This window comes from Aspergillus oryzae, chromosome 4 (assembly GCF_000184455.2).
Source record: "Aspergillus oryzae RIB40 DNA, chromosome 4".
NCBI classification, from domain to species: domain Eukaryota; kingdom Fungi; phylum Ascomycota; class Eurotiomycetes; order Eurotiales; family Aspergillaceae; genus Aspergillus; species Aspergillus oryzae.
In genome coordinates, this window is record NC_036438.1 from 178,238 (window position 1) to 194,180 (window position 15,943).

The 15,943-nt window shown below is 47.8% G+C and overlaps 5 protein-coding genes across 5 annotated transcripts; 3 read left to right on the forward strand and 2 right to left on the reverse strand.

Annotated features, from left to right (window-relative positions):
• Positions 1–704: 704 nt before the first annotated feature.
• On the forward strand, positions 705–2,296 carry AO090012000074 (uncharacterized protein; the record flags this gene model as incomplete). Its single annotated transcript, XM_023236307.1, has 4 exons — positions 705–712; positions 825–896; positions 1,006–2,088; positions 2,143–2,296. The coding sequence occupies 4 exons, from the start codon at positions 705–707 to the stop codon at positions 2,294–2,296; spliced, it is 1,317 nt and encodes a 438-aa protein (XP_023091242.1).
• A 3,748-nt stretch (positions 2,297–6,044) lies between these two features.
• AO090012000079 (uncharacterized protein) lies at positions 6,045–7,538 on the reverse strand (the record flags this gene model as incomplete). Its single annotated transcript, XM_001727098.3, has 8 exons — positions 6,045–6,237; positions 6,291–6,407; positions 6,472–6,713; positions 6,777–7,025; positions 7,088–7,129; positions 7,182–7,257; positions 7,304–7,444; positions 7,507–7,538. 8 exons carry the CDS (start codon positions 7,536–7,538, stop codon positions 6,045–6,047), a joined length of 1,092 nt encoding a protein of 363 aa, XP_001727150.3.
• A 924-nt stretch (positions 7,539–8,462) lies between these two features.
• AO090012000080 (uncharacterized protein) lies at positions 8,463–9,958 on the forward strand (the record flags this gene model as incomplete). The annotated part of the gene is made up of 4 exons (XM_023236309.1): positions 8,463–8,588; positions 8,668–8,698; positions 8,863–9,439; positions 9,499–9,958. 4 exons carry the CDS (start codon positions 8,463–8,465, stop codon positions 9,956–9,958), a joined length of 1,194 nt encoding a protein of 397 aa, XP_023091243.1.
• Positions 9,959–11,582: 1,624 nt separating this feature from the next.
• Positions 11,583–13,747, forward strand: AO090012000082 (aromatic alcohol reductase; the record flags this gene model as incomplete). The annotated part of the gene is made up of 4 exons (XM_023236310.1): positions 11,583–11,630; positions 11,995–12,100; positions 12,658–12,703; positions 12,946–13,747. The coding sequence occupies 4 exons, from the start codon at positions 11,583–11,585 to the stop codon at positions 13,745–13,747; spliced, it is 1,002 nt and encodes a 333-aa protein (XP_023091244.1).
• A 427-nt stretch (positions 13,748–14,174) lies between these two features.
• AO090012000083 (putative phosphatidylglycerol specific phospholipase C) lies at positions 14,175–15,712 on the reverse strand (the record flags this gene model as incomplete). The annotated part of the gene is made up of 3 exons (XM_023236311.1): positions 14,175–14,975; positions 15,027–15,474; positions 15,528–15,712. The coding sequence occupies 3 exons, from the start codon at positions 15,710–15,712 to the stop codon at positions 14,175–14,177; spliced, it is 1,434 nt and encodes a 477-aa protein (XP_023091245.1).
• Between the last annotated feature and the right edge of the window lie 231 nt (positions 15,713–15,943).

Consider the following 15,943-nt stretch of genomic DNA (forward strand, 5'->3'; position numbering starts at 1 on the left):
CACCCATACGCCTAGACTAGGTGAATCAGCAGCCTCATGCATAGCGAGATTCATACGTATCTTTGTCAAGTCAGAGGTTGGAGGCGGTTAATAAGGAAGGTGTCATTTCCCTGGAAATGTTTCTCCTTGCCCCTAACATATATATCACGGCCGCTTGGAAGATTTACTGTTTCACTGACTACTATTCTCATAAGCTTTGAACTCCTAAGTGAGCGTTGGTAGTAGTAGGCCCTGGGGAAAGACGCCAAAAGAGGAGGTTCCACGGCGGAGAGTGAGGTATACATATGGAATTAAGCTATCTTACATCTACAGATAGGTATGAACTACAAAACTGGTTTTACATATTCTTTTCTTCCAGCGAACTAATCGTCGTAGGATGTTTCTTATGGGAAAGGACTAGCTAAAAGTCCTACAGTAGCTAGTATTTCATAGATTGGCGAATATCAGTATTCCTGACGAATTAAAGTGGTTCCACGTTATCTTTAAGAATAGTGAATTGTTTTCTGTTTACCAGTTAGGCAGAAGGCGTCAAGAAAGCATTTTGTGGTGAGTGTTTTTATTCACCAAGTAGGACGGAGGGACACAGTGGATGTTGTGTTCTTCCTGCCCTCGACTCTCACCCTTTCTTCTGTTCTCCCAACCCACCAACCCAGCTCATCACTTCTTCCATCCCCTCTCTTCTTTGGTCCGCGTCTCGTCCTATCATGGATCAGTAAGGCTCGTGTTATCCATATCTCGTGGGATCCAGCTAATATACCCCGTGCGAAGCTTTGTTCTGACGGGCTCTGAGGAGCTGCCAATGAACTTACATCCCCCCTTCGCAGAATTCCTCTCAGAAGAAAACTTCGAGTTCCGAAGAATTCAGCGAGTCCTCGTTCCTCTGGTTGCTACACAGCGTGATATCCTGGCAATCTCGTCTCCCGGTCTAGGTGTAACAACCGCCTGCATCTATGGAATAATCAACTCGATTTGCCTGGATGCTGCGTCTGCTAAGTCTCGTCCCAGCGCCATCCTTATGTTCCCAACTAGGGAGCTGGCGATACAGGTGTACGATGCTTTAATCTGCCTGCAGCCTGGCCACAATCTTCATATCCAGCCCAAAGTAAGCCAGTCTCCCTATCCAATCACTGAAAGGGCTTCCAGATACTATGATGTGATCGTTGGTACTCCTGGCAAGGTCCTCGGAGCCGTAGAGAAAGGGGGGTTGTCCCTCGACTCGATCAAGTACTTTATGTTTGACGAGGTTCACGATTTGCTTGGGGAGACAGGGGCTGGCTTCCACTGTCGTACCTTTTGCCAGCGTATTCCTCACGGTACTGGAGCACGTATCGTGACTTCCAGTACCCGAATATCGCCTGTCATGGAACGCTTTTGCCTGCGTGGCATCGAACCACGTATACATCTCGATGCCATGGCAAGGGGTACCAGGGCCGTTGTGCGCGCGGTGGAACTTGAAAACCACGAGCCGCGGTCGGATACACTGGCACGATTCATCGCTTTCCGCCCCTCCCCCAAGAATATTGTCATCTTTACAGACACTATTGATGATGCTCAGAAAGTCCACGACATCTTGGTGGAGAAGTTCCCCGACCGTGTAGTTGGCTTGATGAACAAGGAATCGGGCACTGACAATCGGGGAATTCTACTGCGCCGGTACCAACGCGGGGAGCTAGATATGATCGTGACCTGCCGTCTATTCTACGCTGGCATTGAATTGACGGCTGAAGTTACATCTATCATATTCTACAAGCTTGTTTCTCTTACATGGCCACACGCCATTGGGGCCCGATTACACATCAACAGGCCCAATGGCGAAGTAGCTGTAATCGTTGACCCAAATTCTGCGGATGACCTGGCTCACTACGAGGAGTTTAAGAGGTGGCTACGGTGTTTCAGCGGCGATGACACGTTAATAATTGGCCGTAACAGCCACCGGCCTTCCCTCAACCCATCGCTGCCACCCTGTTACAAACTTATTATTCGCGGGCTGGCACCTGAAGTGACTGCCGAAGAACTCAAGGCTGCTTTGCAGCAATACTCCCCAGTACGTGCTGAGGCGGCCTCTCTGAATGCCTCGAAATCAGTTCCGTAGGTATCCCTTCCCGATTCAGAGACATCTTATTTACTATAGGGGCATTTTAGAACGGCTTTCATCCACTTCGCCACTGTGGGACACGCCCTCGAGTGTGTCAAGCAGATCGACGGCGCGCGCATTTTAGGATCTCAGGTGCAGGCCGGGTTTGCCTTGGAAAAGAAGCAAAAGGGAGGTCGTGGAGGACGCGGAGGACGTAACTAATGGGTCAAGACTCTGACGACATAGGTCACCAAGATTGCTGAATATACTTTTCATTCAAAGGGCCTCTAGTCAATTTCTAATTATTCATCTTGGAGAGTATAAAGTAGAGCTCTCAACTCTTGTAAAGCGGATGCAGTTCCTACCCCAAATCCCAATATCCAGGACTCACATCGTCTGCCAGCACGTCTCTGCACTTCGGGCTGGTACCGCTCCTAAACGAATTAAAGAACTTGTCTATAGATATACAAAGATTCTCACTTCCTGAGGAAGATCCTAACAACAGTGAGGGATGACCAGAAAGGTAGCGAACAGCGCGTGTCCGACCAGTCTCCTACTACTATATAGATAGACTAATATGTCTTTCCACGGTCTGATGTTTGAGATTGTAGCTACAAATCTGTTGTCTTTCGACGTGATACTTCTGCACGCACAGCATCCCAAAAAGCTCGATATGCAAAAAGAAGCCCTTCAAGGTGTGGTGAATCTGGAACGAGATAACCGGAAGCGTAGTTGGAGTCTTTCAGGGAGCTTATGAATGCGTTGAATCGCTCCTTGAGATTATCAGTTGTATGCAACTGCGACGAAGAGACAATCGTGGCATGTTTCTCCAGCACAAGGATGGTCGGCGTATAATCTTAGCACAGAGCAGGTCAGCTTTCAGGTGACAAAGTCTATAAATAAATAAACAAAGTGGCAGCGGTTGAAAATATGTGATGTGCAGGGGATTACAACTTATAACGTACCGATTATCACAGCCAAAGCAGGGGCAACTCCATACAGCTGCTTAGTGATAATCGTCACGGGGAGAAAATCGCTTCCCATTCTCCGTAACGAAGCTCTCACGATCGTATAGCTTAGCATCAGCCCAAAGGTTTCCTTTGTCAGCGACCAGCTTTCCTTGACCGATAATCTCCCGGTCTTTGCTGGTCGCGTCACGAAGTATGTCCCTCCGGAATGTGGAAATAAATCTGTACCTAAGTGGGAACAGCCAACAGCAGACTCCATTATCTTCTGTTGCCCGACTCGATTTATCATGTCATGGAGGTCGGAAACCTTTTGTTGCTGACTTCTCACAGTGGCCTGGACCCCCTCGACATTCAGTCTGGATCCCTCGATATTCGGCCTGGGTCTTTCGAATTCCGGCCTTTAACGCTTCTACTTTAGTCTCCAACATATCCAATATGCCACTGTTACGGGCGATATGTAGGCCCGCACTATTCCTAGTCCACATGTCATCGTGCACCATTTCAGAATACGAGTCATCCGTTTCAAGACACTCAGCCAAGGTCCTTTTTGTGCCGGCTCTCATTTCGAAGTCTGAAGCTATATTAATTGTGGCTGCTACCAGAGCCGTGGACCTTTCGTCGCTGTGTATGGCAATAACGAGAAGGATGAGGCAGGGGACTGGTATATGAATAATACTAAAAAATGTCTCGAGGGTGAGGAAGAGACAAACGGAAGGTGTGGGAGAAGATGGTAGCGAAGGTAGGTAAGTACGGTCACTGCTATATCAGACGTCCACATGACACATTTCTTATAGTTAATAACGTAGAGAATCATACATGCATTGATTGTCACCATGGCGTGTTTATCTCTTGATTATAGCGCAATAGTAACCTCGTGGGCGGTTTCCTACAGTGCAGCTCCAAGTTGATATCAGCAAATTCATATTGGTGTAGTTCAAACACACAGCGTAAAGCTCGGTGAACGTATTGGTTGAGTGCTCTTCTACTTCTTATTATGCCACTTTTATACAACTCTAAACTAGGCTGGCTATGACTATTTACTTATGCTGTCAGCTTTTTCGGCCGAAGGAGGCCAACCATAAGAAGCAGGATTTCGCAAATGGAACGATGCGTCGACTAGGAATATTATATTGGCAGAATCCATCCCGGGAGAATAGCCCTGTTTCCTGCCAAAGACAGCTGGTGCCACGCTATGATCATGCCTTCTCCCATGCAATATGCCATTCTAAGGACTAGCTGGGGGTCGAGAGTAACACAAATGGATTATCCATTACTGATGCTGCCAACATACTGAAGAACGCCGATTTCTAGGAGAAAGGATTCAAAAGAGGGGGGTTGAGATCAAGTAAAGGAACAGTGAGTTTTGCATTCGTAGCATTAAATACAACTACTGTCCTTTTGACAGGAAATGACCCTCCTTCCGCGTTGATATATCTACCGGTCAAAGTCGTCAAGATGGTAAAGAGAATCACAACGCCAAAATACAAACCCCGGAACCTTCATTGCTGTGTTCAATATAGCCACAAAAGCCAGAACACAATTCAATCGCCGCAATGACGCCATAACTCTACAGCATTAGCTCGACGATCGTCTTCATAATCATGCGCACGGTCACACCCGATACAACGGGTTCGGCAGAGCATTTTCTCGCAAGAAGGAGGAATTCCATGAAGATATCTACAGGTTCTCCCCTCGCAGTGGTAATCTTGGACATACTATTTTAGTACGATTAGTATAATTCCCTCTGGTAATTCAGATAGAAGATGCCAGAAATTTACCTCGCAGATATACCTCTTATCACAATTGTGGCCTTGCAAACAAGGCTGGCCAATAAGATGACCAGGGCAGACTTGCCGCAAGAGGTCGCCATCGTATTCAGAGGGCACGACGGACGTTGATGCAGAGGTGGTCGGCTCTGTGGTTGACGAGACGGGGGGTTGGGGAGCGGTCTGAGGCCGTACCAGAGTAGGAGGACGATCTGGAATCATAGCAGGTGCCGGAGAGGCAGGAGGTGGGCGAGTGGTCTGAGGTTGGCTCAGAAGAGCACCACGATTTGGCCTCGCAGTAGACGCCGATTCCTGCCAGGTGGGCTCTGCGACTGAGGAGGCGGGAGCTTGGGGAGGCGTCTGAGACTGTGGTGGATGAGCACGACGGCGTCGAATCACTATCTCGCGTATGTACTCCTCGCCATCTGAGATATCAACCTCTACACGATGAGGATGCATATCCATGAGGTCTGGAGACAGCTTGGTGCGTTTAATGCTACTAATGGATAGCTAACGTGGTATACTCAAAACGTAAAGTAGATACCAAGAAGAATGAGAATAAGGGAAAGGGACGCGAGGGTGGTGAAGATAAACACAAATTAGGTAAGGAAGGTGTGGGAAGAAAACGGCAGTGAATATACCTACGCCTAGTCATTCCTTTCTCATTCACTTTAATTCGCAGTGGTCATCTCAGGCCAGCTATTAGAAGCGAAGTCATAGTATGCTTACTACGAATATTCTATGGGCAAAACCAGATTGTATATTGGTATATCTTTTCCTTCTAAATAGACTACTCTTGACTTATCTCAAATATTCTAAGTTGAATCTATTCGGGCATTTCAAGGACCTTCAAGCCAGTACTAGTTAGTCTGATATACTAGATAGATTAAGCAGGCAAACCAATCAACAAGCCAACTGAGTAATTCAGATCGATAAAAGAGTAGATATATACTAGGTAGGTAATTTATCTTGACCGGATGGTTAATTGGCCTAATCTTTACATCCACCATGATACTAATTAGTATAAAAGCAGCAAACCTTATGCAGAGGCACTATTCCCTACACAACGTATCGAAACGAGGGGTTTTCCATCTGCATCCGACCAGTGTTAGCAATTGATAATCGTTAATATAGAAGCTGTGTCTTACATCTGTCAGATCAGTCAAGACCCAGGTACCTTCAATGTTGGCTTCTACTGAGGACTGTGATGCGTCTCGCTACATCAAGTATCAGCATTCAGTCGCCTGCCATGAACTTGATAGTGAGTGGGTTTACCTTTTTGTTCTTTAGCACATATAATCTGTGCAGGATGACAAGCAAGATAAAATCCAGGGCCAGACAAATAATCATGGCAATGAATCCAGATCTGTAATGTGGCTCCTCTCTTTCAAAGAATAGCTGGGGGCCAATCAGATTACCCACGCAGTACCTATGCCTTATTAGAAACAGAATAATGACTAGGATACCCATACTCAGACATACGCAATGAAAAGAGCGGCAGTTACGACGGTCTTCTTTGTTCGCCCGGCGATGTTGGCTTGAATCAACCCTAGGGAAAGGACATAAGTCGCACTGAACCCAATGGCAAGATAGTACCCGCTGATTTAATAGTTAGTAGTGGCCCTGTGTGCAATAATTTCGACTAGTTAACGAGGAAACATACAGAAGCCGGCCAAGCTTGTTTTCCTCGGGAAGAGCGTACATGAGACTCAGTCCCAGGATAGCCACAACGAGGCCACCACACATAAGAATGATTCGGCAGTTTTTAATCCTTCCTGCGAGAAACCCCGTAATGAGAAGAGCCAAGACCTGTGCTCCTCCAAATGGCATTCCCAGGAGAGTAGTTCCAAGCTTTGAGTAACCGAATCCCTCGATGATCAGCGGTCCGAAGGCACTGATGCCTCCCTGGGTAAGTAAGTAGTTAGCTTTGGTCCAACAGTAATGTCAGCAGGAGATAGCTCGACATACATTTGGGATGTTGTTCGCAATAACAAAGAGTATCAAGATCCACACTTGAGGATCTATAAGAGCTTCGCGTGCTTGATAGAGCTTGAACTCCTTATTGTCAAGGCCGGTCTTGTTCTCCGACACTCGTTTGATGGCAACATCCTTCTCCGCCGAAGATAACCACTTCGCTGCGGCAGGACTTGGAGCAGCAAAAAGGAAGAAGGGCACTGCCCAGACAACTGTGGCGGAGCCAAAGATAAGGAAAGGGAACTATATGGGTCGAAAAAGTCATTCAAACAACTCAAATGATTGCACTGATTCCATCTGCTTACCTTGTAAACAGGTATATCGCTCTTAATGTGCCCAATCCCGTACTAAAGTATTATCAGTCAATTATTTTCTCCATATTTATTCCAGAATACTGACAGCTACAATGCCTCCAACCACTTGAGCAATCCCGTTCATCGAGAACCAAATACCAGTTCGAAGAGGTTGTTCGTTTCTACCATGATCAGTCCCACACATACCAAATCTAGGGTGGACCTCACCTTTTATAGAACATCGATGTCAACTGTACGAAGCAAGGACTAACTCCACTTTCCAGGGCACCTAAAAAGAAACGAACAGCCATCAAACTGCGAAAATCATCTGCACCTGCCATGCAGAGGAGGACTGCTCCCCAGAGGAATCTAACATGCTTTAGCTACTTGTCGTGAATGACAATCAAAGGTATAGAATTGTAGTAACTCACATCAAAGTCCCACAAGATCTTGTGATATGCATTTTTTGGAAAAGGAGATTCATAGGGAATTCACCGACAAGATAACCCAGATAGAATATCGTTGTCAACCCTGTAGACTCCGATTGTTACCTCTTGTCAACATATGATGTCCAAAAAGAAGGCATACGTGAATACTGATCGCCCACTAGATGGGCCTCCTCTTTCATTCCCCACAAGGCAGCATATGAAATACACGTCTTATCCACAAATTGAATGAGGTACGTGCCCATAAGCTAAATGAATCATTAGCACGGTCGCCTCTGACAAACATGATTCAAGATTACCCAGGGAAGAAGAAACCAGTCAATCTTGCGCAGCACAGCTCGATTCTCCGCTTCGGCATATGGGGCATCCTCCGTTGCCCCATGCAAAGTCCCCAATGCAATGTCCGCGTGCTGTGGAGCAAGGTCGCATGCCTTAGTGTCAAGTGTGTCTGACTTCTCAGTGATCTGCAACATCGTGTCTCGATTCATACTCTTCGGAAAAAGGACCTTGAAGATTACTGTTTAAACTGATACAACATAGATTATTTATATCTCAGCACTTCGATTCATCCGGGAAATAAGTCTACTGCAAAGGGGCTTTCCAACTTAAATACACAACCACCACAATACGATTCAGCCAAGACGACGATAAACAAAAGGACATCATCTGCCCCCTTCACTGGCCACGACAGCCATACGGTTGGACCGAAAGGCTCTTGGCTGAAGTTAAAGAGATAAGAAAGAGGAGATGGAGATAATCTTCGTCGGCCGGGCCGATCTATATTCTCGGTCGGCCCGCCCGATCCGATCCGTCGACATCTGCTTATCGGTTATCACAGGATGGATGGGCTTGAATACACTTATAAAGAGCGACAAAGAGGTCATTCTCGGGCTCTAGTCTTCGCTATTCTTCTGAACACCTTAGTACCACCACTTGCAATTATGGCGATCAATTTTATCAACCAACCCAGTAGCGAAGGCACTACTGGTCTTCCAAAGCATGTTATCCAACTCGTTTCGGAGGCTATTGACTCGGCGTCGTCAGAGCTGCGTCGACTGAACTTAGAGGTAAATTTAGCTCATATTTCATTTAGTTCAAATTATTAACAGCTGCAGATTTGGAATAATCCCGAAACGCGATTCAAAGAAGAGAAAGCCTGCAAGCTGCTTGCCGGATGGTTTGAGAGCCAAGGCTGGACTGTGAAAACTGGTGTATACGGTATCTCCACAGCGTTCGAGGCACGCTTTTCCGTCACACCCGGGGAGAGATCAGTCTGCTACAATGCCGAATATGGTGAGTGTGCCCACAACTCATGCGCTCGCTGCTTGCTAATCTTCACAGACGCCCTTCCTGAGCTTGGCCATGCTTGCGGTCACAATTTGATTGCCACATCAACACTGGCATCAGCCGTCGGGGCCTCTGCCGCTATGAAGGAACTGATAATCCCAGGAACGTTGATCGTGATGGGAACGCCCGCTGAAGAGACCGGCGGGGGTAAATATATCATGGCGAACCATGGCGCGTGGAAGGACTGTAGCGTCGTCCTCATGACACACGCCATGCCGGACTTCTCGACCGCGAGAACGGTGACGAAGGCTTCATGGAAGTTCAGAGCCAAGTTTCATGGAAAGGCTGCACACGCGGCAGCCGCACCGTGGAATGGAAACAACGCCTGTGATGCCATTGTAATGGCGTATAACGGTTTAGGGCTACTTCGTCAACAGATCCAAAAGACGGAAAGCATCCAGTCTGTTATCCTTGAAGCTGGAAAAGCACCCAATATTATTCCCGACTACGCTGAAGGTAGCTTTTCTCTGCGTGCGTTTGACTCAAAGGCGTTGGAGCGTCTCCGAAGCCGCGTGATACCCATTTTCGACGGAGCTGCAGCGTCTATGGGCTGTACTGTTGAATTATTTTGGTGCGTTAATAGACAACTGACACAGACTGGTCAATTTCTCGATACTAATATACACATAGGGACGCATTATATGAAGACGTTGTAACCAACATGGCTCTAGCGAGCCGCTATACCCACTATATGATCAATGATCTGGGCCTCACGCCCGCAGATATTCTTCCTCCATCAGATCTTTCAGCCAAGGTGGATCAGAATGGTAGCTCGTATGTTGCAAGGCGGAACACAACCCTGGACCCGTCGCAAAAGGCACTAACGTTGCAAATCTCCAGCGATTTCGGAAACTGTTCTTATATTCAACCCGGTATTCAGACATTGTTCAGCATTAACGCTACGGATATGCCTCATACCCCTTCCTTCCAGAAAGCGGCGGGTACAGACTTTGCACATACAGAGTCATTGAGAGCTGGAAAGGCCAATGCTTTGATAGGGCTCGAGGTCCTGCTTGACGAGGGGTTCTACAAGGAAGTAAAAAGTGATTGGATAAACGACATGAAGGAGCGTGGTCGTCTTCCCGAGTGAAATTGTTCGAAGCTCTATATCTCCCTTTATCGTATGCCATTCAAAGCGACCCTAAGTCCTTTCATTGTACCTATCTTATGAAGTTCTCGCATTCATACCCACAGCAATGTACTTTTTGAAAGTTACTCGAGCCAGTAAGCCTAGTGGAACTCGCTCCATATGCCGCTGCAGACCGTCTCAATTCGGTTATTCACCCAAAAATCGCTTTCCTTGACTTGAGAATCGCTACTCAAGGCTATCTGTATCTTATGAGAACATCTAGACTAGGGTAGTTTGTCCAAAGTACAAACCTTGCTGGCTTCTTTGCGTTTGCTGTGCATTCTACCACACAGCAGCCGGCTCCTTTAGCATACCCATGGATAAAAGATAGTATGCTGGAGGATATCTTTATCCAAACACCAAGGGAGCTTTGCAAAGTGCTTGCCGTGGTATTTTCAGTAGCCTCATGTCGATCTGTGGTCACTTGTGTATAATCAAACTTTATGCAAAATTTCGGTAAATGCTCAGCTAGCGGTCTTCTGTCTCTTAAGGTCATCAAGGTACCGTTCTGGTGTCAAGTTAGCATACTCCAATAATACCTAAGATTTCAAGACATACGCCCGGTCACCCATCGCGTGCTCATACATTGGAGTACCCTTTCTAAGACGCTTACGGCTCTCCTCGAGTCAACCTTTGGGCTATCCCTTAGCACACCCAGTAATAGCCGAGCTGCCTTGTAGACAGAATGTACCACAAATACGGGCAGCACCTCCAAATCAGCCGGTGTGATTTGTGCAGCAAAGTTCTCGGACGCATAGACAAGTTCCCCGATCACATCTTGCATAAGTTCGTATGATGCAGCGGCACAAGACTCCAAGCCTGGAGCTTTAAGACTGTAACCAAACTCTAGGATAGTCATCAGGGCGCTGATTCAACTCCATGTTAGTCTTCATCAGATGCTGTAGGCAATGGGGCTCAACAGTACCTGCGGGATATGGCAACTGCGCTACAGCACAGATCATGTGGAACATTGTAATCTTCTTGTACAGTTTCTCTAAATGAACTGAGTGTCTTTAAAATCTGTATAGCTTCGGCATTGAAGAACTCCATGTGTTGAACTGGGTCATGGACATGGATGAGCACTTGCTCTAGTATACGTGAAGCTTGGGCTAGTTTATTAAAGTGGTATAGTGGTTTCGATGGCGTTAAAGTCGGGTCGAATGCTTCGGAGTCCTAAAAAGATGTTAGCAAAGCGAGAATATTGTAATACTCAGTCGTAATACTTACGTCGTTCCCGCCGACAGCTCCCGACAGTAGGGCTTTCGGGATGATAGGTCCTTTATTACTCTCTAAGGAGACATATCTATCACGGTTCACATTTCAAGTGTTAGTGCTGACGCAAGTGAAGGGCGGGTTACATGGAAGTGAGCCGACCCCGGCATCTAAAAACGGAGGCACAGATTCTCGAATACTTTTTACCATGAAAATGAAGGTGACGGACGGGACCCACCGATCTGCTATAACAATGCCACGCCATATACGTCGAGCCTCGCCCGCTCTTCCTGGGGATTTGAATGTTTCTTCTAGCTGAGCTTTCGATACTTCATTAGCCCCGAGTGCCACTGCTGCCCGAACATTTGCACCCATGGAGATATATGCTGCAGGGTACATGCCGTGGCCCACTTCAAAAATTGTGAGTAGCAACCTGCACTGCAGTAGCTCCAATGAATTGATCTCAATCGCCTCTAATGTTGCAATGAATCCCTTCAGTAGTATGTATAGGGAGCGCATCCGGGGCGGTATCTCATCATCGACTGGCTTGGCCCCCAGGAGAACCATGCACAGCGTGAGCAAGCTAAGATCCGGACTCGTGTAAGTGAGAATGTAAGTCAGACGCTCATAAAACGGTCCTTCAGCTAGTATAGAAAACCAAGGATGGATTGTCCGAAAGTATACCGCGGCTACCGCTCGGATCCTACTTTCATCCCCGATGATGGTGAAAACTTGCGTCCTGATGGTGTGAGCTATATTATCTGACGTGAGCTGAGCCAGATCAGGAACCGGTAAGGAAATCGAGGATACATCCTCGGGAGAGTCTCCGGGTCCAGTTATTCCGTTTGGTTCCGTATAGCAGCAGACACGGTTCAATCTTATTGGTGTTTGGTTAGTACTTTATATGTAAGCGGAAAAGGCCTATTTCACCGAAGTGGACTTACCTCTTGCACAGTGAGTATACCGGAAGTAGCTTGTCGCATTTACGCTTGTGCGTCCTGCAGCGCAGGCAGACGCGATTTGCATGGCTGATCATTGCGTATCGTTGACGGTGCGGATGCAGGTGCGGATGAGTATCGGCATGGGTGGTTCCGTATGAATTTAGGTACCGACTAAATTCTTGGTCATCAACTCATAAATGTCTTAAACGGCGTACATTGTCTCGGCATGAAAACTACTAAGTAGTAGTTCAGTTATAAGTTGAATCCATGTCTAAGCGGAGCCATCGGACCTAATGATACTAGTCCCATTCAGGATTAGCGATCCGCACCTGCATCCGCATCTATTTGTAAGAGGAACTAATCCATGATAGCTCTCAGAGTATCAGCATCGTAGTGTAGTGAGGATTATAGATGCAGACACCAAGGCCTTTTCCCTATGTATGGTAGAACCTTCTCGTGACGTATAGTGTAAGCAACAGGATTCACCCAAAACGCCATTATATAAAGTCTGTCGTCCACCGCACTTTACAGTTCTAAGATCCCAAGTCTTGCTGTATGCTTTGACCTTCCCCATATTCACTGCATAACCTCATCGTCTTCCACTCAAGTTGTTGATAACTCTAATCAACTCTCCCAACAATGACTGTGATCCGAAACGTTGCAATCGCCGGTGTAAGTTCCCACCTCTTCGAATCAGCATCACATCTAACAAGCAAAGGCCTCCGGTGACCTCGGCACCCCAGTCCTAAACGCCCTCATCGAATCCAACAAGTTCAACATCACCGTGTTGACCAGACACTCCTCCAAAGCCCAATTCCCCTCCACCGTCCGAGTAATCCCAGTCGACTACAACTCCATCCCAGAGCTCACCACCGCTCTAAACAATCAAGACGCCATCATCTCCACCCTAACCACCGCCGCCGCGGACGTGCAACACACCCTAATCGACGCCGCAATCACCGCAGGCGTCAAACGATTCATTCCCTCCGAGTTCGGCGCCGACACTGGCAACCCCAATGCCTCCACCTTACCCGTCTACCAATCCAAGATCGCCGTCAACAAGGCTCTCCAGGCAAAAGCCGCGGAGAACCCTTCCTTCACATATACGTTGATCCGCCACGGACCCTTCCTCGACTGGGGTCTTAACGCGGGTTTCTTTTTCGACTGGAGGTCCGAGGCACCTACCTTTTATGATGGTGGTGATCGACCATTTAGTACCACCACTCTGGCCACGATCGGTCAGGCGGTCGTTGGAGTTTTGTTGCACTTCGACGAGACGAAGAATCGTCCCGTTTATATCCATGATTTGGTCACCAGTCAGCGCCAGATCTATACTATTGTCCAGAAACTGGCTCCCCAGAGGAAGTGGAATCCTGTGGATGTTAGTACGGCTGAGCTAGAGGTGAAGGCGCGGGAAGAATGGGCGAAGGGGAATACGGATTTGCGGTCTATTGTTGGTCTTTTGTGTCGGGCGGTGTTTGCGGAGGGGTATGGTGGGGAGTTTAAGAATGTTGATAATGAGCTTCTTGGGTTGGGGTTTAAGACGGAGGCTGATCTTGAGGAGGTTGTGAAGACGATTTTGGGGGATTCTTTGTAATGAGGACGTAGAGTAGTTTAGTTTACTCTGGTTAGGGTTGTGGGCCTGGGAGTTGTTTCATAGTGATTTTCATAGCTGAGATTTGCATTTTGACTGAACGTTCTTAGAACAAGTGAGAATTTTAGTCTTGTGGCTGCTTTTGTATGTGTAGTCTCCTAATTAATGTATCCGGGGTGCAGTCATCGTAAAGTTACGCCTGTTCCGTGAGTTGATTGTGCAAGAAAACATTTCCTTTTTAAATCCCATGTTATCAAAGTCTTTCATTAATGAATATACAATAGAGAAATAACCCAGCTTTATCTTATCATCATCGCGCTCGCTCTAGGCGTAGCTATAAGCAAAACAATGCTCTATAACATGTAATCGTTCACTGAAGTCAGAACGTTCATCATCACTTTTAATCCTGTCTCACTGCACGGACTGAGACTTATACCGAAAAGGTATGGGGAGTCTTGAGAGCAATAGGAGCATCCTCACGCAAAGTCGTGCCGATCAGGTGATCGAAAGATGGAGAGTGGGCGACACGAGGGGTGAAGTCCTCGATGTCCCAGAGATATCCGAGAGTCTTGAGGACGGAGGTAGCACTGTAGGGAGCGGGCTTGCCCGTGACGGGATCCGTTCCGTACTGCTCGATGTATCCCTTCTTACTGTAAGGGGAGATAACCCAGGTCGGCATGCGGCCACCCAGACGGTCGAAGTGAAGAGTGTATTTCTGACCGTTCTTCGCAGTCTCAGTGTAGGTCAGGTTGTCCGGGCGGACGGCGAGAGGGGGAGGGACATGGTCGTAGAAGCCACCGGTCTCGTCGTAGGTAATGAAGAGCAGGGTCTTGTCCCACTGAGGGCCCTGGCGAATGGCATCATAGATCTGCTTGACGAAGACCTCACCGTAGGAGACGTTACCGGTGGGGTGCATGGAGTTGGTGTTGGTGCCGCAGCAGGAGGGGTTAATGTAAGAGAATTTAGGGAGGACACCGAGGTAGGCGTCTTGGAAGAAGTTTTCAACGGGCACCACGTTGGACCGGGAGGTCTGGTTGACGTAGGTGAAGAAGAGAGAATCCGGTTCGAATTCTCCGTTGGTGCCATCGTAGTTGAGCCAGGACACGCCCTTCTCGTTGGCGGCCTCGAAGATGGACTTGCTAGAGATACCATAGTTCAGGAAGTCATCGTCATTCTTGCCATGCCCAGCAGCGGTTCCTGCCAGAGCGCACAAGCGGTTGGGGTTGGTAGGCTTTTGAACGCGTTAGTCAAAATTAAAAATATACAGATTTATCGCACTTACGCCAGGAACACACGAGAACCAGCTGTTGAAAGTAGTGAACTCATCCACAAGGTCCACGAGCGTAGGAACCTCCTCCTCCGTATAGTATCCCATCACTTGCCTTGTCGCCTCTTCTGGGGCCAGTTTGGGGTAGTCGTTAAGCTGTGCGTTGAGGAAGCCAGACTGGTCGGCGACGACCTTGCCACTGGCAATCGCACCATTGTTTGGGGTGTAAGTTCCGTAGAACTCCAAGTTATTACCAGTCACGGAGTGGTCTGGATCGTTGAACACGGAATCATAGTCCTTGGCCTGAGTACAGTACTTGCCCGAGGATGGGTCGCTCGCATTCTTGTAGTTGCAGAACGGGCCGTTGTTGATCGGGTTGTCCAGTCCTTGGCGGCGCACGCCTCCCAGAATGTTATCGAAGGATCTGGACCATATGTTAGTGCTCGTCTTCACATACCACAAGCTGAATTGAGGAATTTATTATTCCACATATGAATATCGTAAGGGCACACAAACCTGTTCTCGAGAATAAGCCAGACAATGTTCTCGACCTTGTCCTTCAAGTTCTCAATGGACTCCTTGGAGCCAGGCTTGTATCCGAAAGGGGCTTCTCGCACGCTCGTATACTCGGACGTGACAGGGCTAGCAAGACCGAGAGAGGCCAAGAGGCCGAGACCAGTAAGCAGAGCGGTGGACTTCATGTTTACTCTCGGATTGAGGTCGTGAGCTTGAACAATGCTGCTTGCTAGGGAGTCTGAGCCCGGCCAGGGAAAGGCTTATATAGCCCACTGGAGGAGCTACCTTTCCGTCCCATTCGGATACCACGTGCGCTGTGCGTCGGGTTGAAGCGCATATCCATCGAGGCACGAGGGACTTCGGCTTCATACCGACCAAGGGCAGCCTATCGCTATCCATCTTTACAAATCGTTCTT